Source organism: Natator depressus, chromosome 10, assembly GCF_965152275.1.
Source record: "Natator depressus isolate rNatDep1 chromosome 10, rNatDep2.hap1, whole genome shotgun sequence".
In the NCBI taxonomy this organism is placed as follows: Eukaryota; Metazoa; Chordata; order Testudines; family Cheloniidae; genus Natator; species Natator depressus.
In genome coordinates this window covers 22,868,186-22,894,830 of record NC_134243.1, presented here as the reverse complement: position 1 = coordinate 22,894,830, position 26,645 = coordinate 22,868,186, and the positions used below count along the sequence as shown (strand labels likewise).

Here is a 26,645-nt window from a genome sequence, read left to right as displayed (position 1 = left end):
TTAGGGTGGAATTTGACCCAATTTGTTTGATCAATAAATATCAGAAAATAGATTTTTATTTTATTTATTTATTTTTTACAAACAACTAGGAAGCAGATAAATCAGTACAACCCCCACTTCCCAAGCAACTTTGGAAAGGACAGATACAGAATATAATAATAAAGGCCTAGTTCTTGTTGTCCTTACTAAAATAAAATTCCCTTGACATAAATATGAAGTTTTAAACATTCATACACAAAGATATCGATGCACACACACAGAAACGAATTACTATTGTTAAGTGTTTAACTTATAGCCTGAGTCACCCTTGATATTCAAGTCACTGTCCCGTCATATTTTTTCCTTTCTTGAACATCAATAATGTAGATCCAGTCAGTACCTGATAGGGCAAACAATTCAAAATGTGGCTCCTTTGAGAACAAATAATCCCTTAATGTATTTAATCTATATCCGGAGATATCTGCCTCTAGAAAGTGTCTCACCATTAGCTTACAGAATAACGCTCTACGACTAATTCATAAAAATACTAGGAGCACCTTTGCATGACTGCTTTTTACGTCAGAGGTTGGAAATGTTTAGTGGTACCTCACCTTCCCACTTCCTAAGGTAATTTCTGGATGTATCTTTCCACTGCAGTCCTGCCACAAATGGCATGCGGTCATTGTACTGCACCTTAAAGTTGGTGCTACTTTCCGAACGGCCCTGAGAGGTACGTGAGTGCTGCAGCTGGGTTCTGTAATTGACCTGCTTCTCTGGGACTTGCATGGTAAACTGGAAAACAACAATGAATTCTGATTAAAATTGGAAGCATTTCTCATCCTCTGAACCATCAAGACCAACAGAACATTCATTTGGGTTTCAAGCAGCTCTGCTTTGCACATTTGTCATTTCATTTTATAGCTGTTCAAAGGTCCTTAGACCTGTTACAGACATTTTATGTATGGCATTTTTATATACAGTTAATTATGCATTTACAGCCTGATCCAAAGTCTACTGAAGTTGATGAAAAAACTTCCAATTGACTTTTATGGAAAAACTCCCATTGACTTCAGTTGGCTTTGGATCAGCTCCTTAGTCATTTTTAAAAAGTCATTATAATAATTTCATGTCATTTGGTGCTGGTGTCTCTGGTAAAATCTATGCTGCTAGTAGGAGGTCACTGCTAAAACAATATTGAAATATGCAGTATACTTTATGACAGCTCAGATATAGGCTACATGGAAAGGTCACCATCTATTCTAAACAAACAACACCGTTTATTTTCATGTGCAGCTACTGGCTGAGAAGCTTTGTAAAATCCGTGCCCCTGTAATGGTTGCCTTTGTGGTCCACTGCCGGAGGTTCCGCCGTCCTACTACACCTCTCCCCAGGAAAGGAGGCCTGCCTAGAGAGGCTGCACAGAAGCAGTGAATCAGAGCCCAGCAGGCTCAGATAGAAGGTGCTGCAAAGCATTAGCAGGTAGTTCCTGGCTGGGAGCAGAGGAGCAAGGCAGAGTACTCCTCTCTGGCCAATGGTGCTTGAGGGATAACCAAAGTTTGGTTCTGGCTGAATTTGCTTCAACTGGGAGGGAGAGGACTTGAGAACTGTAACTGTGAGATATGGGGTGAAAATAAAAGGGTCAGGTGGGAAGAAGCCCAGGGAAATAGCAGCAATAAATTGAAGTAAGTGGTATGTAGCTGCTGTTTATAAGGTCTCTGGGTTGGAATCCATAGCAGTGGGCAGGCCTGGGTTCCCCCATTGGCAAAGTGGTGTAAACCCCAAGAAGGGGACAAGGCTTGTTTGGAAGCCTGAGTGAAGGGCTAAATTTAAAGGCCCCAGAGCTGAGTTTGAAGAGCCTGGTGAAGGCAGATAGATGGTTTTATTGGACTTTTGCTATTGCTATCACAGAAGGGGTTCATTTTGAACTTTGTGACTTGGTTGGAGTGTTGAAACACAGAAGGCCTCAAGCCACTGAAGCTCTGTCAAGCAAAGCTGAGAACCTATGGGGGGCGCTAGGAGCAGGAAAAAGATTAGAGTACTGCATGCAGCAGCAGCAGGAGGCACTGAAGAGGTGAGTGTTTCTGTTACAGTCTCCCTAAAAACTAATATGGAAGTTTATATGCATAGTTTCTGTAAAGATCCATTACAAATCCAGACAGGACAGGAGTAACAAAGGAATTGCCATATGATCCATTATTCTATCTCTTTCAGCAGTCAATACTGTATGCTTCAAAGGAAGGCACAAACTTACCATAATGCATCTAGTTATTCTCTACTACATTACTGGGGAAACATTTTTCTGATCCCACAGTTTATGTCTGGAGGAATCAGGAGAGACAGTTTTGTAAGATAGTCTAGCTATTGTAATTCTACAAGAAGACTTCTCCCTAAATACTATATGCTTTGGGTCCCTTCTTGTGTTTGATTGCTAACATTACAGATCCCACGGCAGCATCTTGTGTACAAGGTAAGCTTTATTAGGACGGGCAAATCAGTTTGCATAAGCCAACCTAAAACCTTGCAAAAACTCAAATCAAATCAAGCTTGAACCTTTTTTTGAAGTTTGAAAAAAGTCCAACTAATGGGTTTTCTTGTTGTTTGGTTTAATTTTCACGCATCTTTGAACTTCTTGGTCTCAGATGGATCTGAACTTTCTCCTCATATCTAAATATCTGGTTCATCTAATCCACACACCGTAATTTTACCTTTAAAACATTTAATAGGCCAGGCAGACTACTCATGCCTCTACTTTAAGGGATGCCCCTTATTCAGTGTTTAGTGTCCCGCAACCCACATCAAATAATAAGATATCACATGAATGAAATACAAAGTTTTCAAATAATATTTGTGTAAGGGGTTCAGTCACTGTCACATAAAATTCTGACTTTGCTCAATGAATAACATTGGGTGAGATGGTATCCCTCAAAATAAGCATGCTTCAGAAAAATGACTATACAAACAATGGAGCCATCTCACTCAGATTATTCTTGATGTGCACTCCGTCAGTTTGCTTTAATGAAAAAAAATTGTCTACGGGGATAAAACGGTTGAGAGAGAGAGAGCTCTATTCCCTATGCTCCAAGACAATTGTTTAGTAAGTTCCATTTATTGTATGCAAGTTGTTTGCACAGGAGTAAGTGAGGGAACATTTTGAACTGCAGAAATTATATTCTTAGTGATGATGGTTGAGATGGGAAAAATTCAGCTTGACTCTCAGAACCCAGGTTGAGTTTGCTAAGCTGGTAGTTAGAGAAAACCTCTTTTGCTTGCAAACTGACTGTATTTGACCTTGATATCATTGAAAGATGAACATGGCTGACCACTACACCATAATCACTTTTTCAGAGCACAAGCACATGTTATGCCTCATTCCGTATTTTTTTTATACAGTTTGCCCTTTACTTCCTGGCAGTGCAGGTGCCATCCAACAGCAGGTGCTATTACCTCCATGAAGTAGTTGACCTGAGATGGACTTGAACTATTTTTAAATGTCTGGCTGATCAGTAGCTTCCTCTTGTTGTTGATTTCATCCCAGTGTTTGCCATAGTTGACGTCCAGCTGGGAGTAGAGCCGAGATGCACTCTCTTCATGCCGCAAATGAACCTGCAGAACACAACATACCATTTCCCTGTGTCATGCTTTTCCCCCTTACAGATGGTGCTGCGCATATACAGAACGTTAGTAGCCCTGCCTACAGAAATACCCCTTGGTAGCAGGCAAGTGATAGTAAAAATTTATGTTACAGCTAATGCTCAATATTTATACTAGACAGCATTATATGTTATTAAGCTTCCGCTCTGCCTCTTAACAATTCAGAGAACAGGGAGTTTTGAAGATGTTAATCAGCTGAAGGTTAGTTAGTGTCCGAAGGACATCACAAACTGAACCTGAAAAGCGTTACAAGCCCAAGTAAAACATTCTAATTTCTGGACATGTAAGTATGATGAAACCATGACTCTGTATGCTTAAGAGGATTCCTGGACCGCTGACTACAGAAAAGACAATGAAATCATATATTAATATGTAAATACTGGGATTAAAAAGCATATGCAAAAATATTCCACAGAAATTATATGAATGCATATATAAGAATTGAAGTAACTGGAATTACTCTGGATTTACACAGCTGTAACAGAGAGCAGAAATCGGTGACTTTCATTTTTGATGCCCTAGCCCATAGTAGGTAAATAGGCTATAAACTAAAACAAGAGGGAAAAAAGCTTGTCCCAAAACTGACCTCTGGGATATCCCTGTGTTTGAAACCCTACATTGCAGCATATTGAACTCTCTACCTTATGGTTATAGGATGGAGTCTGTGTACAGTGAAGCTCATGTCCCAAATCCAGTTTGTATGCTTCATTTGGATTGGTCTCCACTTTAATTTTCTGTCCTGCATTACATTCATGCCGAAGATTTTTTGCATCTCCTGTTTGAGTCAACACACACACATATGGAAATGCTTTGGCTTTTCAAAAATGAAAGATTCAACTCATACACAGTAAACTATCAATACAACCCTAAGTCTGCATTATAGTTTTCATTTCACGTAATCATAACAGATTCTTCACAGAAATATAATTTGTTTTATCCTAAGAATCTTGAGGTAAGAACACTCTTATGGTATCAATGAGCATGTATTTAGGGATGATGGGTTTGTGTTTTCTACAGGAGAACTTGCCTCTGAAAATGAAAACATTAATTAACAAAGTAAGAACCATATGATATAGAAGTATACACTTTGTTCATTTAAATGGGCTGACAGTTTGCAATCAGTAGTATCCTTCTCGGAGTCCTCTTCTGATTGAAACCAAAGGTTCCCAGCTATTGGTATGTATTACTAGTAACAGCACTTCAGGCTTTTAATCCAGGTGTCCCATGCTCTTCCGATGGGGCCCAGAGGTGTAGCTAGTGCCTATCTAACATGCTAGGGAGCAGTCCAAGTGCTATAAGTAGGTTAGAGTGCATGGAAGTGTGAATGAAAGGTATCTGGCGGAGGCTGTTTTAGCCGAGGTCTCTGTCTGATAAAACTGCTTATCAAGGTTGGGGGTGACAGGGTTAGGTCATAAAAACTTTGATTTATCCCACAAGTTCCATTAGAAATGAAAATCCTAAAACAATGGGTCACATGATAGGATTTATTTATGGACTTTGGCCTCTGTTTATTTTATTTTCTAATAAAATAAAAGATGTTTCCAAGTTTAGGAAATTGGAAACATCTGTTTTACATCAGAAGACAAAATGAAAACGGTCCAAGTCGTTAGGCTGATTTTTGCCTAAGGAAAATCAAGATACCGCTTATGTTTGTTCTGACATATTTTCTACAGTTTCTCTCTTCCCCTCCATCCCAGCAGTAAGAGAAACACCCAGGCATTAATTTTACTTCTTTGGTGGAATTTTTATCTGGGTAAAAACTTTCCAAAACCTGAGCAAGTAGCAGATTGTCAGCTTTTGCGATTTTATTGTGGGTCTTGCAATACGTGGTGGGGGTTTTTTTTGTTTTTGATTTTAGTTAAAAGCCTAGCTCCTGGAGCCATACGAGGACATGAAAATCTTGGCTTTCATTTAAACAAAAAGTAATGGCTGATTGTTAAGCCAAACTCATGACTGAATGCTTAGGATCGACACTGTATGTAAGTCTGGATTTTTAGCTTTTATTATTTTTAGCTCCAAGCTCAAAGATATTTGCTTTCAGTGGGTATTTGTACAAACCAGAATAGCCATTGTACTGCACAAACACTTTCCATTTACTAATATGGTTGAAGAATATTTGTTTCTCTGTAAATGATATTCTAACTAACATGACACTAAATGATGACTTTTAGCAAAGTAAACCATATCTGTGCTGGTTTAAAAAAATTTAGCTAGTCAGACCACTACACATGACCCAGGATTAATATGCCATATGCATACACACGGTCAGGTTTTAATGCACACTGTGCACCAACTGCTATAGCTGTTCAGCAAAAGCCATATAACTCCTTTGATTGTCTGACTGCTTTGGCTGCCCAGTAAATTTAATAGCTCGGTATTTCTAGTCTATATAATGTAGCTGGGGAAATACTGCAAAACATTTCTGGAAATATTTCCTCATTTTTTAAATGAATTCACTGAATTTGTGCATCTGTTTTGTTCAGTTTTCATAAACATTCTAGCACCTGCGGAAATATTTGCAGAAACAGTGTATTTTAAAGCAAATATTGGAGAATGTTCGCAGAAACCACTTTTTAAATTTATTCTGGGTTTTTTTCATTGGAATTCTGAGAGTTACATTTATTCAGTTGGGAAACAGAAGACCGTTCTAATCTTTTGGCATTGCTCTTTAGCATAACAATAAATGTCATTTACACAGTACCTAGGAGTCCATATTTTATTCTCAGAGCATTAGACCACAGGCTCCCTCGTTGCTGCAGCAGGCCAATGGTGTGAGATCCAAGAACACCTGGAAGGTAGGTCTCCCCTTCAAGTGAGTACTGCCTCAGTTTATCATCAACCTTTTTCTCCAGAAATACTACAGAAAGATCAGAGGTTACCACGCAGCAGCACATGATGAGAACTGTGCAGTCAGAAAAAGGATACATTGGTGGGAAAAAACATACACCGCCTTCTAAAAAGCAGCCCTACAGCCCAGTCCTGTGAGATAGCAAGTGCCTTCAGCTCCCCCAGTGACAGAGTGTACTGCCTTGCAGGATTGGCCCTTTTAGGTAGTGGTAAGGACTGACCAATGGCTATAGCGCTTTTCATGTCTTTTACAGTAGCTCATTGGTTCAAAATCAGCCCAGATTACAGTGATTCATATACTATTACTATGAGGTGGTCTGCATGAAAAGAAGAGTGGATTCAGCCCAATTCCCAGTGGATACGAGTCTACAAAGAAACAACATTGCATCTGGCCGCAACTAATGCCACTCTTGGTAGTATCAGCAGCCTGGTTCAGGACCAAATAGGGACAGAGACTGAACTCTCACCCTGCAGATGATCTCCCCAGAATAGGGATGAGATGGACAATGTGGGGAAGCTCCCACTGGGACGGCCTGTGCTATAGATGAAGACAGGAGCTCACTTTCAGGCCTGTCAATAAGGCATCTTTCACCACTTTACAGGTCCTTTTATTTATTTTTTCCTATTTATCTAGCCCACTCCTTTATTATGATATAATAAATATTGAGCTCTACAATATTTCTCTATAGAAGCAATGCTGGGAGGGCAAGCATGACCCACAGGGGATCCTTGGAGATTCCACTAAGACAGAGCTTCTCAAACTGGGGTGTGTGGAATGTGTTCAGGGGGGAGGGGAAGAGAGGGAGTATGAGAAGCTGCTCTGCCTTCAGAGCTGGGTGGCCGGAGAGCGGCGGCTGCTAGCTAAGTGCCCAGCTCTGAAGGCAGCGCTGCCGCCAGCAGCAGCAGATAAGTAAGGGTAGCATGGGATCCCTTACTTCTGCGCTGCTGATGGTGGCTGTGCTGCCTTCAGAGCTGGGTGGCAGTATATGCACTTGCGCGGCAGGAGCTGAGTGCGTGTGTAAAGGACTACAGGCACAAAAAAGGGGGAGTGCGCGATCAAATAAGTTTGACAACCACCACACTAAGATATTTTGTCAGGGGGGAAAAATAGGGCCTAAGTGTTACATCTTTGATTTAGTCCAGTATATGAATTCACCTTTTTATCTAGCCACATTACCAGCAGCAGGGTTTTTAACACAAATGTGAATGATGGAAAATAGAATTAGAATTTTTTTAAATAAATGACTCCCTGCAAATGTTAATGCTACTTAAACTTTTTCTTTTCAGACAAAGGGATTCAAGGAAGATGTTTAATTTACTGTATAACTGCTATTATTTTTCAAGGTAAGTAAGTGTCACACAAGCGCATACATTTTAAAGGCACCCCCATTAACTTCAAAGGGATTTTAGTTCCTATAAAAGCAGGAAACTAGAACATATGCTCTTCTCAGCATATGTCCCGAGGACGCCAGATCCCACTCATGTATATGACAAGTACTTTGTCCACCAACCTGAAAGAAATGCTGCATCCTTCAATAAATTATGCAGGGACACTGAAAAAGCCATTTTCTTGCCAAGTTGCTTAGTGATGTTTCCTGACAGAACGATTGGGCTTCCTTGCTTTATCAGCTTTACTTCCAGCTGGGTTGTGTATCTCTGCTCCCCACTCACTGTTTGCAAACCCGTCATTCCCTAAAAAAACCCCGATCCAACAATCCAGTTTGATTATGTTTTGAGAAACAGACTCAGTCAGCATTTGGTGACTAGATACTTGAGATGGGCACCTTACCAATGCGGGAGGAGGAGGGGGAATATTTATATTTTCAATTTAGAAAATGCAAAAGCTGCTGTTGACAAGTAATGGGTGAGGAGACAGTGGATTTATTTTCCAAACAAGATAAAGAATCCAGTCTTGTTAGGTGCCAGGTATCCTCCACTCCCACTGACTTCAGTGGGAATTGAAAACACACAGCATGTTGCAGGACTGACCAAAAAACTGAAATACAAAATGAAAACAAAATTTGTTTGATATGGTGTTATTGAAAACATTGACTGGATGGCAGTTTGGAACTTTATTTTGGTTGGCTTGAATGCAAGTGCATCACTCTGCAATGTTAATTAGCGTTTGATTTGCTGCTCTGCTAAAGAGAAGAAAGGTTCAAAATGTCTGGGTTGAAATTGTATTGTAGGAAAAAACAGCTGGTAAACTACTGTAGTTGTTGAAATGTGCAACAATTAAGTAGGATTAAGACGACAGACCCACGTTGATGCGGCTTCTAAGTTGCCAATTAAGTAATGAAAAAAGGTGAATTATTACAGCCTAAATCTGTGGAGAAATAAAAAATCTCAGTACGATTTCAATGTTAAATTTCTACCCACGTGATTTTTTTTCTTTTATAGTTTTAGCATTGGAATGATCCTGTTTATCTCTCAGCTATGATGCAAACCATATCTTTAAAAGAGGAATATTTGGGATATTCCTGTATCTACAGAATTCATGCCAGTGAAAAGCTAACTCTGGGTTCAGTCACAGACATTACGCATGACCATTGTAAAAATTTGTGATTGCAACTGAAAGCCTGCTCTAAGAAATCATTTCAGTTTATTCATTTAGCACCAAATGCAAGTGAAAAATAGGCCAAATATTGTTTAAAGCCCCAATCCAGCATATAGAAACACATGGGGGAATGGGCTGCTGCACTCACACAGAGCCTCATAGACTAGCAGCTGAAGGTAAAAGGCTCTGTATTCAGTTACCAATCTTCCAAGCTACCTATCACCCAAACATCTCAGCTCTCTTCAAAAGTACAAGTAGCTGAGAGGACATGGGAATTTAAACTATATACACCCTTACTAAACCAAAGCCCACTGAAGTCAATAGGAGTAGTTTCACTGACTTTGGATCAGGCTCATAGTGCACAGTTATTGGTGGTTTTAAAGACAAAGTCTGAATGGAACAAAATTGCTTTTGCTTATATGTTGGTGCTTAAGGATATTTGATTATAAAAAAAAAAACAGTTTAGGGATGATCTGTCAGTATGTGTTATTCCTACTTGAATGAATGGATGTACCTGTAATAGAGAACTTACTCGTTCCACTAACTGATTATTCAGACACTATTTCAGTATACATGTGTCTTATTTTCCCTCTATGGGGATTTTTTCATCCCGTTTCTGTTTGTCTATTTCATCCTACTATTGAAAACTTTGTATTTTGAGGATGTACCTTAATATAATAGACATCTTTGTCATCTAGTATCAGCTCCAGGTGTCCAATTCGTGAATTCTTAGATAACTCAAGTTTTCCTTAGAGAAATAGGAAAGAACACAGATGTTTTCTTTTTTTGGTACATAGAAAGCTACAATATATTTTTTACTGTATCTTATGTGAAAACATATCAAAACATGGTATTTATAATTGCTGTGAATAATGCATTTACAGAATTAAACAACAAATAATAGCAGAGCAAAGGAAAACAGTAAGAGGTGTGGGGTAAAATTTGACTTTGGAACCTAAGCTTTACTTAAGAGCCTAAGTCCCATTTTCAAAAGAGACGTAGCTTCTACGTACTTAAGTCCCATTGATTTTTCACTGAGACTTAAGTTCTTAAGTGGCTGTCATGTTGAAAATGGGACTTAGGCTCTTAAGTAAAGCTGGCCGGAACCTGGTATTCCTGTTCTGCAGGAAATTCCCCCTTCCCCTGCCATCTGATTTTCAGCTCCCAGTGAGTGCATGAACCTTTGGGAGCATCTAGGATTAACAAAGATGCAATTACCCCAGCTGATGGAGAATCTATAATAATGTCATCTACATTGGCTGAATGGCTATCATACAATTCAGTATAAATTTACAGCTAGATCCTCTGCTGGCGTATATTGGAGTAACTCCATTGGCTGTAACAGAGCTCCCCTGATTGCCGCTAACAGAGGATCTGGTTGTTAGTTGAAAGACCTACCATCGACTTGGATTTTTTTCTTTGGCTGCATAAATTTGATTCTGAATTTTTTCTGTGGGACATTAAAATTGAGGTCAACCCCAACATCCCTTTTCAGGTCTGACTTTGGTGTCCCAATAAAGAAATGAAGGACAACTTCACTTGGAATCCAAGAATCCTCCTAGAAAAAAAGAAATGATCATGACATCTGCAACTGGCAGAGCATTTACAAAATGGAGCTGGCCATATGGAATTACGTCAAGGAATCACAGCAGGCTCCATTGCTAGGATATTAAGACTGTTTTTCCAATCTACTTCTATAATTCTTGTATAAACCATTTCCAGGTGTGCATTTCCATTTCCAATTTAATTTTATCTTTTATTCCAAATGCTTCTCATACATCTGATAGTATTAATTTGCAACTAGCTGAATTTTCCAGTCCCAGCCCAGTGATAGACTTGTGAACTCTCATTTGAACACCTAGGATTTCATAGCACCCTCAGAGCCTCTTGAAATCGTGCCACACCCTGCCAAACTTTGAGAAAATTCTAACCCAGAATCCAGGTATAGAGCTTAACTCACTCAAACATTTTCTACTATTTTCATTAAGTACCTTCACATTCTAGGGCCACATTCAATTAGCATTAGAATGTTTTCCCCTTACTATTCCTGGAAGCCTTTGAATGTAATAGGGCAGAGTTTGACAATAGAATGCTAAGTTTTGGACTAAAATCATAATGAAAAAAATAAGTTTTATAAATAGTGCTGAAAACACAGATTGGGAGGCACTAGTTTATGTGCCATTTTAAATAGTAGACTCTGTAATTCTGTACTAAATGCATGACCAGTTCAGAACATTGTGGGCCAATCAGAAAGAAGCTCTACTGTCCATTTTTGTGCCAGTAATTTTACACGGTCAATCTCTGCGTTTCTCCTGCCCCAGAGCTGGATATTCCAAAATCACAGTTCTCTTCTCAGTTACAGTGTCTACAGCATTGGAGGCTGCAGATATCAACAAATGGCTTTGTTAATATCACAATTTATTTTGCCTGGAATTTCTCAGGCCTGTTTACAATGTCCTGTTGGGTGGGACATAAAATGTGTCTTTGACTGTCTGTTTCAGACCAAAATTCTTTTTGCATGATCTTTGGCTATTCCGTGAATTCATGCTCCAGTCACCTTTTGCTTCCCTCACTTAGCTAATTACAAATGGCTAGGGTTTTTCCTGGTTTTATTCACAAATGAGACCACCCCAACCCATATTTTTATCTTCTATCACCATAGGCAGCAACTAGCTAACCACTTTTCCAAAGCAGTTTCCTGAAGATATCATCAGTAACCTTGAAACATTAACACAGCCAGAAAACAGCCCTCAAATATTTTGAGACTATAGATTTAGAAAAGTCAGAAATCCTTGCTGTCTTCTCCACAGTGTAGAAAATCCTCTCTCTTAGGCCTTGTCCATACAAAAAACACTACATCAATTTAAAAACTAATCTTGTTAAAGTGGAGCAAGGCCCTAAAGTAGACACACTTAAGTCTGTTTAACTCTTGCTTAATTAATTTAGCTTAAGTTGGTTTCTTATTGATATCAGCAAGTTTTAAACTGGCAAAAGTGCACCTACATTAACAGCTCATACTGGTTTAAGGAGATTGATTTTTAGCACAAGTATAGAAAAGGGGTTAAAGAGAGGCAGTGTTGCCTTGTGGTTAGCTCAAGGCACCAAGTCAGGAAGTCCTGGGTTCTGCTCCCAGCTCTATCAGTGTCTGACTGTGTGACCTTAGTCAAGTCACTTAACTTATCTGTTCTCTAATTGTTATAAAGGGACAAGAATAATTATCCACCACAAGTGTCAGATAGTAGTAACTTTTTTCTTTCTATGCCAACTGGATCCTCTAGCTGCTGGAAACTGGCTGGGCTGGAGCACGCAATGTGCTAAAACACATTTTTCACTCGAGTCAATGGAAATGAATATATCTACCAAACCAAAAATAATAGCTGGTGTAATTGTACCTGAGGAGTATAGTTATAGGCAGCTTCCATCAGGTACTGTTGCAAGCCTCTGTCTTGCTTCTTTAATGTCATAGCTGCTTTTGCTGGTCCAGAGAATGGGAAAGGCAAACCACTGGTTTTACCAGGGTAAGACATTTCAGAACACAACTGCCAGCCAAAAATCTTGGACACTGGTGAAACACAAGAGCATTGGGTTCAGTTAGAACAGCATTATGATTAAGCCAAGAGGACACACAGACTATCTGAGGAGAATTACTAAGGTGTAGATTATTCTGAAGTAATGAGATGAGAAGAAATTCACAATTGTGTCAAATGTGCTGTTTGTTATGATTCAGACCTCTATATATATTTCAGAATGATTTAATTCTGTATGATAGATACAATATCCACAAGCCTACCTTCCTCACTAGTGCAGGACTTGGTTTCTATATGGTCTTGGAAACCTTCAATATTTTCCATCCCGTCCATTGTTGTGAGGTAAAATTTGGAGCTATAACAAAGAAATGCAAATAGTCATTTAAAAATGATTTATTTAATCACTGCTACAAGTTTTTATACATAATTGCGCTGATTTGCCTTTCTTTCAGGTCTGTTTCATCCTCTCCTAGGTGGAAAAATATTATTAGAAAGGTGACATTCTACTGAGGTCTCTACATGTTTATATTCATTAGGAGTGCAAGTCTCTTCTTTGTGGAAGTCTTGCACAAAGCTTATGCACCACTTTAAGCCTTAATAGGGACTTCAGTGGTACATAGATGGGTCTCAGCACAGGGGTGAATTTGCCCTTGGGAGGTGAAGAACAATCCTTACTCTCATCTTTATTCTAATCCTTACTCTTTAGAAGTAGAACAATTGTATAGGATCTGATTCTCCTGATTCACATCAATGGAACTCCATTGACTTCAGTGGAGTAACTCCTAATTAACACTGAAGAAAGTGAGCAGAGAATAAGGCCCGTAAGATTGTACAGAGGAGGCAGCTCCTATCTAGTGAAAAAGAGGGACATAGTGTGTATAAAATAGTGAGGGATGAAAGCAAACCAGTCCAGAGAATTTAAAAGCAGCAAATTACAAAGAACTCTGTGCTAAATTGTGAGCTGCCAAGGACAGCAGTGTTTCTTGCTTATAGTTGCTGGCAGGTGAAGGATGATGCCATGAATGGCTGCCATCCATTTGATCTCACTCCCTCTCCACACAGCCATACCCCCGTCCATAACACCAAACCCATGAAGGAGGGTGCTGTGAAGTTGGAAAGCGGGAGGACAGAAGCTGCTGTTTAGACACAACTCCTCCCTCAACTAGTTCAGCCCAAGTTAGGGTAATTCCTGGCCCTCCATGCTTCTCTTCTCCCCCCGCAATTTAGAGTATGGTCTGGCCATCAACTATGTTCCAATCCTACATTTCTTGCAGGACTTCAGTGGGAGATAGGGTGTGCAAAGACTCCACCCTTGATAGGCATGAAAGCGTTAATAAAGTAGAAACAGAAATAACGTTGATTTAATATCATGGTAAAATGATTATTTAAGATTATTCTGAGATGAAAATGTTGGGTGTGGGGAGAGAGAGAAGTTGTGTGCATTTGGAATTGGATGGACATTGCAGTACACTGAATTAGTTGCCATAAGCCAAAAAGTTGTGTCATCAACAGATTTGCCTCCTGCCCCTGCAGTGTGAACTACAGTTTTCTAATTCTGCTTTGTGCTTTAGCTGAAAACTCATCAAAAGTAAATTAATGCTCTATCCCTTGACTTTTCCATGAGTATGAAAGCCCCTGAAGACAGAGTGCAAAACCAAGACATAGGTAAAAGAAAGTAACTATGCTGTAAATGTTTTATAAATCTGTTGTCTCATCTAAGAGGCTGGAGCATGTGGTTTATAATATGTCAACACATCCAGCCATCTTGCTGGTCCAGAATTTTCCACTTGGACTTCTGTCAAATCTGAAAGTAAGAAGAAAAGAGAAAACTGCTGGAAATATACACGACAAAGCCTAGCACAAACAATTCGTCAGTTTAACTTCTGGAAGCTGTTGAGACATGAAGCATCCTTTACCCAACATTCAGTGATGTCAGCAGGCACTCACCTGCTGGGTACACCTCACGAAACATGGTATACCAAATGAGCCCAGTTATGTTGTTACATACTATCAATCTGCAGGAGTAAAGCCACGTTCTTGCTGCACTGGGACAATTCCCTGAAATATAGATTACTTGGATGCAAAAGCTCCAGAGAAGACAGAGCATTGCTAGTCAGTGAGAAACTGGGGAAAGGAGAGGAAATGTCTTTTGCAGTTCATTACTGTCATATCTCTAATTAAAACAATACTGTACAAAGAAGTGGTTGTGATATGATTATATCTCACTCAGATGATAGGATGTACACAGTTATAGTACGTATAGCAATATAATCATACAGTATAAGAGTAAAATTCTCCCATATGGGCATGCATTGTTAAACAGGAATTTCACATACTTACCCTGTTATCACATAGATTAATTGATGATGAAAGTGGCTGTATATGTTGCTAGACAGCCCTACTGCTTTGACCCCAGCCAGATCTGACTATTTCCCTGACTTTTGACATCAGTCTTGCATTTAAATACCACTTTGATGACCGTGCAATATGAGAATCTTCAGACTATCGAATTCTTCTTGTTATTTCAACTCTTGCCTTCCACAATGCCCTTGCACAGATAGGAACAATCCCATTGCATTCTTGGTAATATTTCTGTTTAGTTTGTCATATATCATATATTTCCACCCATCATTGCCTTATCATCATATGCAAGACACTTCTTCTCATTGCTTCTGAGCTGACCCACAAATGCCTTCCTTTTACAAGCCCCAGATCAAAACCAGCTGCTTTTGCTAGTATAAGCTTAAATACATTTTCACCAAGTGGCCACTGCAGAACCATACAGAAGAACCAAAGGAAAATGCACTGTTCACATCTCATGATCCCAGCAGCCTCTAGAGCCCATGAACCTTTTCACCCACAAAGTTACACATTCTCACGAAGATCAAGGGGTACACCGATTCTCCTCTGTGGGCCAGTAAAACGTACAAGAATCCTAATCATTTCCGAGACCAAGAGTCAAACCAGTTTCACTTTCCTGCCCCAGCAACTGTTAGCCTGTATTGAGAATCATAATGAAGAATCAAAAACCTTCTGTGTTTTCTCTCAGTCCTTACTCAGCAAAACCTCCACTAAAGCAATGGGAGTTTTGCCTGAGTAAGAATCAAGCAAAAATTGAACGAGGATATCGGGATTTGGCCCAGTGTTTTTTTCACTTTTACTAGCTCCCACTAGGCCTTCATAAACATCATATGAAAGATCTGAAGTGTGAATAGACCCAATAAGTGTCTATTTTCAAAATGGCAACTTTGTACGGGGCATAGCTACACCATACTGAGTCACCCTGTTCAGTTTAGTACCAAAGTACAGACACTATAGCTACAGGGAGAAAACTGAATTCAAATTTAAATTCCCACACTGTTAACAAACCTGCCAGCTAAGTTCAGATTTTAGAAGGTTATCATGGTTAGTGTTCTCTGGACATTGTGTAACCCACACACCTCCTGGGTGTGGTGTTCTGTGCCATCTAGTGGCACCAAGACCACCTAGAGAGATAAAGTGAGTCTGCTCTACAGCCTTAGCTAATAGCCAGTTGGCTTTTAGCTCATGCAGTAGAGGCTCATGCACTAAGATCCTGAGGTCCCCGGTTCGATTCCACCCGACGACCGGGGTCTGTTGGTGTTACAGTTGCACTCATCTGTTCTTACCTGAAGTTGATTATCTCCATGGATTCTTCGGGAGTGTTCAAGAAAACTTTAAGTTCTTGGCCTTTTTTCACCTGGATTCCTCCATCAAGGCTGGTTGATGTCCTCAGTCCTGTTACCCAGTTCAAGCCAGCTCTTCCCAAATTCCCCACAATTCCCATTTGGGCAGAAATCTGGATAAAAGCACTGGCAAGAGATGCAAAGAAACAGTTCCCACTGAAAAGCACCTTCTTTATTTACCAACACCATAATCTAAGCCACAGGCTTCTTATCCTCTGTGGCACTGTACATGTTGCATTGCTAACTTTAAAATTGGGGTGAACATTTTGTTTTTTAAAATAACTTTGAAATATTCAGACACACGCATCTTAATACAAGCCACAGCAAAAGTCTGTTTGTTATAACAGAGGTGTATACAAGCTAAGGAATTTAGACCTGGATTCAAATCCAGACTCCACCAGAAGAGGCAAGGGAAGTGGTTGGATCCAGTGTTTTGATTCAGGCCCATCTCTATTTATACATGACATAGCAAAGTTCAAATAAATAATTGAAGAACACAGCTAAAAGTCTGACAGAGTCAGGTAAGCTAATACACGGCTAGATCCTCATCTGGTATAATCTGGAATATAGCCTATTGACACCAACTGGATATATTTGACCCATAATGCAATTTATTCTCATATGCAAACTTAATTTGTAATATCACAGATTATGGCGTGATGCTCATCAACATAGAGGAATAAGTGGGTATACATTTTTTAACCAGTAGCCTCAAAAGAAGGATGAAATACTTTGGTCTCCCGAACTGAATTTTTGGGGCAAGGATTTCTATCCATAGCTCAGAAAAACCTTTAAACCAACATCTCATCTTCAGGAACCTGCTTTGGAAAGTGGTATGGTTGCGGAAGGGAAACGTGAACGTGTAAGACAAACGCAGGAGGTGTGTAACTTATCTAACGGATTCAAAACAAACCCTCCCTCCCAATATTTTTTTTAAACTGAGCTACCTGATTGGTTGGGACACAGCAAAAGCATATTTCCGCCTGAATGACTTTGATGGAATGGCCTCCTACAATTAAAAAGCACCCCGACCATACCCCATACCCCAAGTCCCGTTGGAGACAAAATCGTGGAGATCCCTATGAAAGCCAAGGCAGAATCAGCTGTATGATATGAAAAGCAGCTCTTGAGATCACCCACCTGCAAACGTTTGTAAACTTGACTGAGAGGTACTATAGGTGGGCTGGCTAAAAAAGCAGGGCTGGAGAAGCCCAACAATAGAGAATTTAAAATTAAATGGACAGCATAAAAAACTGCTGCTTCCTGATAACAGGGCAACATATCGCACACTGCTGGTCGCTGAATATTCTACGTGGATTTCCAAATTGATTGCAGGGCACATCCGCATGGAACTTGTGCCTAAAGCACCACTACGTTCCCTCACTGTCGGAAGTGTGTGGAAGTAATAAATACATGGTACTTACTTCGCAGTTATATAGCAATTTCCACCCACGTGCCTTATAAAAGTGAGTCTGTATTATTAAACTCATTAAGGAACAAAGGGTACATCTCCATGGCAATAAAAAGACCTGTGGTACAGCCATGACTAGCCTGGCCAGCGGATGAGGGTTTGTGGCGCTCAGGCTGCGGGGCTAAAAATTGCAATACAGACATTCAGTCTCAGGCTGGAGCCTTGGCTCTGAAACCCCCAAAGCGGCTTTTAGCCCTGCAAGCCCGAGTCAATTGACCTGGGCTCTGAGACTCAGTGCCCCAGAGGGTTTATTGCACTGTAGACATTCGTAAAAAGGCAAAATGTCCTGAGGCAGAGTCAGAACCAAGGACTCCTGATTTCCATTGACATGTTCCAGACACTAACCATGCTGCCTCTCTTCTATTACTGCAGCTCTTAAAGATGTTAACCTGCTCTTCCAAAGGTTCCTAGGATACATTTCATGATATTGGTATACAACCCACAGTCTGTACTGTAATCACAGCCTGGTTTAAAGTAATTACAGTTTAACTACAATGTACTTGAATTATGAAGAATATCTGCTCCCTACTATATAAAGCATCTTTTACCTTAGCTTGAGATATCCATTTACGAAAAAATTTGATCGTTGTTTGAAATCCACATTCCCTTTGATTTTTACATTGGTTGCTGCTGAAGCATTTAAAGCCAGTCTAACTTGAAAGCCTGAAATTGATGGAAAGAGCAATTCTTCAGTAGCCAGACTCAGTCTTTTATTAAACTGGACCTCTTGCCCCTATGGCAGAATAATGAAACAAAATAAAATTGCTATGCATATCATAAAGTCAGCTGCAAGGATTTTTCCAGACTTTTGCTTGGGACAGAACCATCCACTGTATTTCTCATAGCATTTCCCCTTCCATAGCAGGCCCTTTTCATTGAGCTGGATTTGGAAATTAGTAAGAAACCAACACCAAAGCTTATCTTTGGCAAGGGCACAAATGCAGCTAGAGTAAGCCCTGTGAGTGTTTAAAGACTAGGTATTATTTTGCTCTGAAATAGGAACGTTTTTGGACAAGAACAGGGACAAGCATAATCAAGACATTAAACTAAATTTTGTTCATGGTGACACAAACACATCCCGTTTTGTTACAAGCCAGAGTAGATCCCATGTATTTCCCAGTCTTAAAGGTTTCTAAAAAAAAATATTCTGATTTGGTTCAATTAAAACAAATAATAATCCCTGTTCTTCAACCTCTTACATATCAGTTCAAAACTAGTTTCTCCAAGCACCCACTTTCAAACAGCAAAATGGTTCCTTTTACCTTTAGAAGCTTGACAGCCAGCTCCGCCAGGTTCAGGGAATAATGTTTCACTTGCTTCTTTATATCCTCACAGTCCAAAAAGCTGAGTTCATTTCCAAAAATCTTGATGCTCAGTTCGCATTTCAGCTCCTTCTTTTTCCCCATCCTTTCAGTAAACTGACAGAGTGGTACAGAGTTATTTAGGAGCAGGGGCTATTTACACAAAATACCATTCAACCTCACAGCAAACTCATCGTCAGTGCAGTTCAGATTATTAGCAGAGGGGATGGTGGGGCATTTGAACCCACGCAAATATGACAAGACCACATGAGCCCCTGGTTATTAGGCCTGCTGTGTCCTGTCCAGCATTCCACACACCAAGGATCAGCTACTTTCAGCCAGGAGCGGAAGTGATAGCTGCTCCCAACTGATCATACTCAAGATGGGTGAGTGATGGGGCTCCTGAAATGCTGAACACTGCTGTGCCAGCCACAACAGTGCTACAAACCAGAGACAGATATGGCTTTGGGGAAACAAAACCACTGACCTCCCTGGAATAATCATGGGCGTCAGGTTTGTATAATTTTTGGTGGTGCCCAGAATGGGTCCAAGCAGAGCCATCCCGTCCATAGGATGGACCGGGCTAACTGCCCTGAGCCCAGCACTTTGGGGGGCCTCACGCTTCAGGGGAACGTGGGTCCAGGGTGGCCTGGGGAGTTAACGGGAGGCCTGGTGCTGGCAGCAGCAGCTGGTGACCTGGCCCCATCCCGCCCTGCTCCACTCTGCCCTACCGGCTCCCGGCGTCGCTCGGGGGAGGGGGCAGAAGCTGGGAGCCCTCCCTGCAGTCCTACTGGGTAGCAGGAAGAAGGTGCTTGCTAGGACCAGTGACACCCTGGCAGTGCAAGATAAAGCCTACCATGCAAACATTCACAGACATGCTTAACTTTAAGTGTGGGAGCAGTCCTCTATTAATTTCAATGGGACTTCTTAGGAGTTTGATGTATAGCACTTGCATAAGTGTATGCAAGATTGGGATCAGAATTTGTATATAAAATAAACACATTAAACAATGATTATAAAAATAAAAAGCTGAACCGACAAATTTTAACAATTTAAACATTTGTTTGGCCTCTGTTTCCAGAATAACCACGAATGGATTTTGCCTCTCTCAGATGTATTTGTTATTTGAACTTATTAGACAACATTGCTTGCTATTAGAAAATTGGCTTGTGTTGGGTAGTTGTGATCGGTCAATTGACCTCGGCTCTGAGACTCAAATAAGTCACATGGTACTGTTTCTCTCCTCTGATTAGATTAAAATAATGTGATTTTGCTGGGTAAATTCATAAAAGAAAATTTAAAATTCTCCTTCCCTGAGTATTCAATAAGCCGAAAAGCTGCTTTCTGAGACCACATATGCTAGTGAAAGTTGATTACAAGAATGTCCATGGAAAGAGGCACAAATACAGCCAAAGAAAATCCAAGCACAAATATTGTCAAATTTAGTGCTCACAGAAATTTGTTTCCATTATCTGCTCAGCTCTAACATCAATCATATGCAGGCTCCTATAAACCACAGCTGTCTCTTAGTTTCCAATAGGAAAAAAAAAGATGGTAAATATATTGTACTCCAAAAAGACCAGCTTTCTGAGCAATTGGGGTAATTTATCAGACTACAGCTCAGCTGTTGCAGCCATCACATCCCAGTCAGTTCTGCCCAGAGCATGGGTTGCTCCAAACTCTAATCTTCATTTCATTGGTTGCTGCACAATGAATTCCATTGCAGTTCACAGCACACACAGCTGAATAAGAAATAAGCAACAACAGTGCACCAAGGCAGAAGCTCAACATTAAGGGCTTGCTTGTGTTCCTCTTGAAATCTATGGACCAAAAAAAAAAAGGACAGACAGACATCAATAGGAACAAGATTAAGCCTCCAAGTATGGAGAGACAGCCCAAAGTATTTGGTGACATATACCATTGTCTGGGAACCAATGCTCTAAGTTAATATAGCTTCTGCAAAACAGGGCATGATTCACCACATCCTTGATTCTTGCACAGTCATTAAAACCTGTGTAAAAAACTGCCACATCCAAAGGACAGCATTCTACATCCTTTTCATACAGGAGTTCTAGGCAATTCTAGATCAGACCCAGAGACTACTTTAGAGCTTCAAAGTCTTTACCAGGATATGTATATTTAGTTACCTTTTTCACTAACTCACTCATCTTATTGTACTTTCCATCTGGACAGCTCTGCTTTGCTTTTCTTAACTTGGGCTTTGCCCTTTTGGTCACCAGACGATCTCCACGGCTCTCTCTCTTTGAAGTCAGCTTCTTTTGTTTGGGTTTTCCAGCTGCCTCTACTGGATTTTCCCACTTGGAGTTTCTTTCATCAGTATTTGTAAATAAGTATTCACTAAACGTAGCAGAGTGTTGGCCAACCATCTTCTGCATGAGATCCTCCGCATTCTCTAACCATACGTTAAACTAGAAGAGAATATATTTAGAAGACCATACATAGCTGTGCATAACCAGGTCCATACTCAGCAAATAGAAATTTAACTACCAGAATGGCTCTGGACTGGCAAAATGTAGGCCTCTATAGCAACAATGAATTAGCCATACCAGGCCAAACTGTTAGTCCATTGAGTCCACTATCCTGCCTCAGGCAGGGGCCAATACTGGATGCCTCACTAATAACTTCCATACCGCAACTATAGCCAACCATGTGATGCTCTATATTGGGGAAACATTTCTTTCTTAATCTGGCAGCAATCCATTTGCACCCTGAAGCATGTGTTCTGGCTACACCTAGTTGAGCATGTTACAAATAATATTGCTTGTAACATTACACACCTCTTTTTTCTGTGCTACACAGAAACTTCAAGTGTGGTTCTGTTCAGAAAGCTGACTCACACAGCATTATGAGAGTCAATATCCAATTGGTGCACATTTCATGTAAAAAGATTTTTTTTCTAACTACTGGCCTTGCAAATGGCAATCTTGGGTCAGAAAATTAAGCTGAATTCTTTCCCTCATGGGCATCTTCATCTGCAATAAAGATTCCGGAGGCCGAACTGCGCCTTCAGTTCCAGCTGTGCAATTCCGGGTATAACTGAGGGCACAATGACAATGAGGTTGCATATGGGTCACCATTTTGTACAGACCACAACCATGCATTGTCAGCAGGGATTGAACCCGGGGCCTTCAGCAACAAAAAGCACTCTTGAACTAACGGAGTAACTCTGTTGGGTTGCATCCAGCTCCCACTGAAACCAATGAAAAGATTCCTAATGACTTCAGTAGGAGCTGGATTGGGTTTTAGCTGGCAGCCGTACTAGACTTTATCTCCACTGTGGATAAGACACTAGTGGAGGATATAAGCTGCTTGGCTAGTCTGCTACATTAACACAGTAGAGAGAGTTTCAATTTGAACACAAATCAGCCTGTTAATTGAAGTGTTGAAAGGGCTGATTTGTGTCCAAACTTTCATAAACTCACCAGATGAATCTCATACAATAATCATTAATCTCAGGGAAAAATATATAACTTGATGAAGAAATCGTAACTGGAAACTATACCCAGAAACTATAAAGCACTTAGTTCTATTTCAATACACTAGGCATCCCGTGAAGAAGGAAAAAACAGAATTTACCTCCAGTAGATTTATAGCCCGCCCTAGGGTATGTATAGTCAAGTTTGTCATTGTTGATCGTGGGATGAAAGAAGCAGGAGAAAAGACTAGTGCAGCCTCCACATTAGCACCTGCAGTTGCTGCAATATAAAATATCAAACATCGGGTCATTTTAAGATCAAATATTGTCATTTACTTTTCAAGTTCCAGCCTTTCTCTGGGAAATGGCAGTTTTGTCCTTTATGGAGAAGAAGAAAACATTCAGCCAAGAGATGAATCCATTTGTTAACCTTTTAACATAGCAAAAACTCAATGGACACCACTGTATGCACAAATCCTAGCTCACCCACAGGAAGACGCATGTATGGTATATGTCTTACATATAATTAAAGAGAAAGAGTTTTATAGTACATGAGCAAAAATACTAATCAGACTTTGCTTCTGAGAAACTAAAACAAAAAACAGATGTGCAGAAAAAAAACCAAAGAAAAAACAAAAAGAATTTGCCTTAATCTCTTCTCACATCAGTGTAAATCCAGCAAAGTCAACATAGGTGCTTCAAAATCAAAACAATGCAAGTGACAGGAGAAGCAAGCTCCAAGTATTTCAGAGAGAGTTCTGTTTAGTGGTATATTTGGTGCCTAGTGGTATGGGGCTTTCTACTAATATGTAGGAAGACATGAGTTCAGAGGTGAACTCAGGGAAGCTCCTCTCCACATCAGTTTATAATATGGAGGAAGCTCAGTTGCTAATCATATCTCCTTAGTGTCCATGATTGCACTAGCCTGAACACCACTCTTGTTGCTGCTCTGGAGGTCCATGCCCCTGTGGAAGAGATTGTTGTAGGGTCAAAGGAATGACTGGAAAGTACAAAACAAAGTCTATTGGATTTGATTTTCCTTTCACTCACACCTGTTGTACACCGTCACATTCAATGAAGTGACTGCTGATTTGCACCAAGAGAAGAGAGAGCAGAATCAAGCCCCACGTTGGCATATCTGGGTTCTATTCAGTCACAAAAATTAAAATATTCTGTGAGAAAGCGAAGAATAAAGAAACAAGAAAGCCACACAGGGATTTAAAGCACTCATATGCGGCACAGGGTCCAATTTTAAAGCGCAACATACCTGAATGGAAAGTGACATCTGAATAAGAGGAATATTTCCATATCTCCCAGTCAAACTCTCTGCTAAGAATGTCATCAGGAAGAGAATCTCTAAGATGTTGCTTCAGTGGATCATCTGTCTCCAGGAGCTGAGAGAGGTGACTCCAAACAAAAGAACCCACTTAAATTAGACAAAGAAAGAGGCTTGTCAATCACAGAAGAGGGTTTTTTATTTTTTAAATGAACTAAGATACAGTACCAGATTCTTCACTTATTTACATCTGTGCAAATCCAGAGTCACTGCCCCAGCTGCACTGGGGTTAACTCCAGAAATCAAAGTCTAGCCCACTAGCTAATCTCATCACTGGCAATGTTATTTAAAACACCCAGTTTTAATGCATCCTAGTAAAAGCCAGAGTTTGTTCTATGTTTCAGTGATGGTATTTACACACTTTCCAATTGCTGTAATTAACTAACTAGTATTTAAAGATAACCACCCTCACTATTTGCAGTATTCAATGTTGTTGTTTTTTGAAATAATAATAAGTACAGAATAGCACAAGGGAATGCACTGGATTGGAGGTAAAATAGACATGCTGCTCAGTACCAACAGTGTAGCTCCAATGATTTTGAATTATTCTGGATTTACATTAGTGTAACCGAGCAGAATCTGGCTCTCTGACACCAAATAAACCCATAATGAAGAGGTCACTCTGTTATGTAATTACATTAAAAACTATATTAAAACAGCATTAAGGCTGCCCATGCAAACTTAATTCAGCCCCCTTGTAAGTATGCGTTATGATCGGTTTTCCCCAACATCACATAGGAAGTCTATGGAAAAAATCTGGACTGGAACCTTGCTCTCCTGTGTTTCAACCCAGTGCCTTAAACACAAGAGAATGGTCTCTTCTTGGAACCTGCTGCTCCATTTTACTGTCCACCTCTTTACTGACTTACATAAAAATCTTGTACAACAAATCGTCATATAATTAAAGACTGCATATGCAGAAGGGGGTTGAAAGAAGATTGCATGGGCAACCCAACACAGGCATTTCCTAAATTGTGAGTGCCTGGGCTTTGCAACCCTAACATTCTTTTAATGAAGTTTTTGGCATGTAATTTCTTAAGTTGTTTTTAAAAAGCAAACTTTAAAAAAATTATATCGTGTGGACTTATACTGATCCCTTACATGGGTCTTCAGCAGAGTCAGAACCTGCAGCTTTTAAATCTATTGCACAAAGCTCAATTACTTAAGCTACAAGTTACTGGCAGCAGTAGTAGGCTTTTATCTTCCAGGTGGATCACCTGCTACATCGCACATACTTTGCCAGTGGCTTACACAAATATTTGATAGAAAACAAGGGAATTTGGGGAATCAGGAATCTTGTGTTCTATCCTGGTTCTAAAGTACAGTCTATTTGCTACAGACAGCATAGCCAAGCATATAAATTAGGCACATTTATTGTGGAAGGCAATTCCTGCTGCTGCTGCATTCTTCCTCACACCCAGAGCTCTAGCGCCGTGCCTGGAAGCACACTCCCAATATGTGAGAGAACTCTGAGCATGTGTCTACAGTGCAATTGAAAACCCACAGCTGGCCCGTGCCAGCTGACTCGGACTAGCAGGGTTCAGGATGTTTAACTGCAGTGTAAACTTCTGGGCTTGGGGACCCTCCCATCTCACAGGGTCCTAGAACCCAGACTCCAGCCTAAGCACTGCAATTAAATAGCCCTGCAGCCTGAGCTACGTGAGTCCGAGTCAGCTGGCACGGGCCAGCCACGAGTGTCTAATTGCAGGGTAGACATACCTGGAGAGTCTGGACAGTATGCTTAGTGCAGATGGAATGTACAGAGATTTTTAACTCCAAGCCTCTAACAAGCTCTACTAAGCATGTGCAAATGGTGATTTTTCAAAATCTTAAAACTTGACCAAAACTAGAAGTATTTTCCTGGGGACAGCAGGAGGTCTCTTTGTCCATTGGCACCTCCCCCTTGCCAAATTTCAAGTCCCTACTTCAAAGAATGGAGGCACTAGAATGCCTCAAAAATTATTTGAAAAAAAATAACATTGGCCACATGATCAATTATTCCCTCACATTCTCGGAAATGGCAGATCCATTTTGGTGAAACTTAAAAAAAAAAAAAAAAAAAAAGTCTGGCTGGGCCGGAGAGCAAGCACAGAAAATTCTGGAGTAAACGATTAAAGTCAGGCGAAGTTATAAGCAATTGAAAACAGAGATTTACAATGGAAAGTATTAGGCAACCTTAAATACAGACATCACTACCAGCTTCACTTACAATATCACCTAAATAAACTCGTGATGAGTACTTTTCTTAAGGGTTAGACTTGCACATTTTTGGAACCCAGTTCTCTTAACAGGAGACTGCCAACTGCTTGCTGCACTGGCTGCAGAGATGAGTTCCCATGCTCCAGCTTCACATGTAGAGCTGCAGTATTTATATGACTGTTGGGTGGGGGGGGGGTTGTAATGCAGTTTGATTTTTCATGCGTTTTTATTCTGAGCAAGGATCCTGAAAACCAATGTGTGCTCTATGCCCTGAAAGGCATCTCTTACCCATGAATCTATTATAGGACTAGTGTAAATTCCACATGCTCAGAAGCCCAACAGAAAAATCAAGACAGTTTCTAGATTTTAGGGTTATTGCCTTCAATCATTGGAGAAACCGGACAACAATTTTCAATTTCTGTGCAGATCGGGCTCATAAATCAAAACTAATACAGATTTTTGTCTTTTCCACACTAGGTTACAGAGAAGAGGGTCATTATCTGTGCTGATTAGGGTGACCAGATGTCCCGATTTTATAGGGACAGTCTCGATTTTGGATCTTTTTCTTATGTAGGCTCTTATTACCCTCCACCCCCTGTCCCGATTTTTCACACTTGCTGTCTGGTCACCCTAGTGC

At 40.3% G+C, this 26,645-nt stretch overlaps 1 protein-coding gene across 1 annotated transcript in view; it reads right to left on the bottom strand.

The window, feature by feature from the left end:
- Nucleotides 1-26,645, bottom strand: part of LOC141994926 (uncharacterized) — a 151,488-nt gene that overhangs the window by 74,140 nt on the left and 50,703 nt on the right. Inside the window, exons 14-28 of the mRNA XM_074965451.1 lie at nucleotides 23,741-23,899; nucleotides 22,635-22,753; nucleotides 21,185-21,466; nucleotides 18,999-19,154; nucleotides 18,285-18,469; nucleotides 16,209-16,391; nucleotides 12,825-12,916; nucleotides 12,427-12,596; nucleotides 10,433-10,592; nucleotides 9,703-9,782; nucleotides 7,989-8,169; nucleotides 6,332-6,487; nucleotides 4,272-4,405; nucleotides 3,424-3,582; nucleotides 591-771 (exon numbers count right to left, since the gene is read on the bottom strand). Coding sequence (XP_074821552.1) covers nucleotides 591-771; nucleotides 3,424-3,582; nucleotides 4,272-4,405; nucleotides 6,332-6,487; nucleotides 7,989-8,169; nucleotides 9,703-9,782; nucleotides 10,433-10,592; nucleotides 12,427-12,596; nucleotides 12,825-12,916; nucleotides 16,209-16,391; nucleotides 18,285-18,469; nucleotides 18,999-19,154; nucleotides 21,185-21,466; nucleotides 22,635-22,753; nucleotides 23,741-23,899 — 2,397 coding nt within the window. The remainder of the gene's footprint in view (nucleotides 1-590; nucleotides 772-3,423; nucleotides 3,583-4,271; nucleotides 4,406-6,331; nucleotides 6,488-7,988; nucleotides 8,170-9,702; nucleotides 9,783-10,432; nucleotides 10,593-12,426; nucleotides 12,597-12,824; nucleotides 12,917-16,208; nucleotides 16,392-18,284; nucleotides 18,470-18,998; nucleotides 19,155-21,184; nucleotides 21,467-22,634; nucleotides 22,754-23,740; nucleotides 23,900-26,645) is intronic.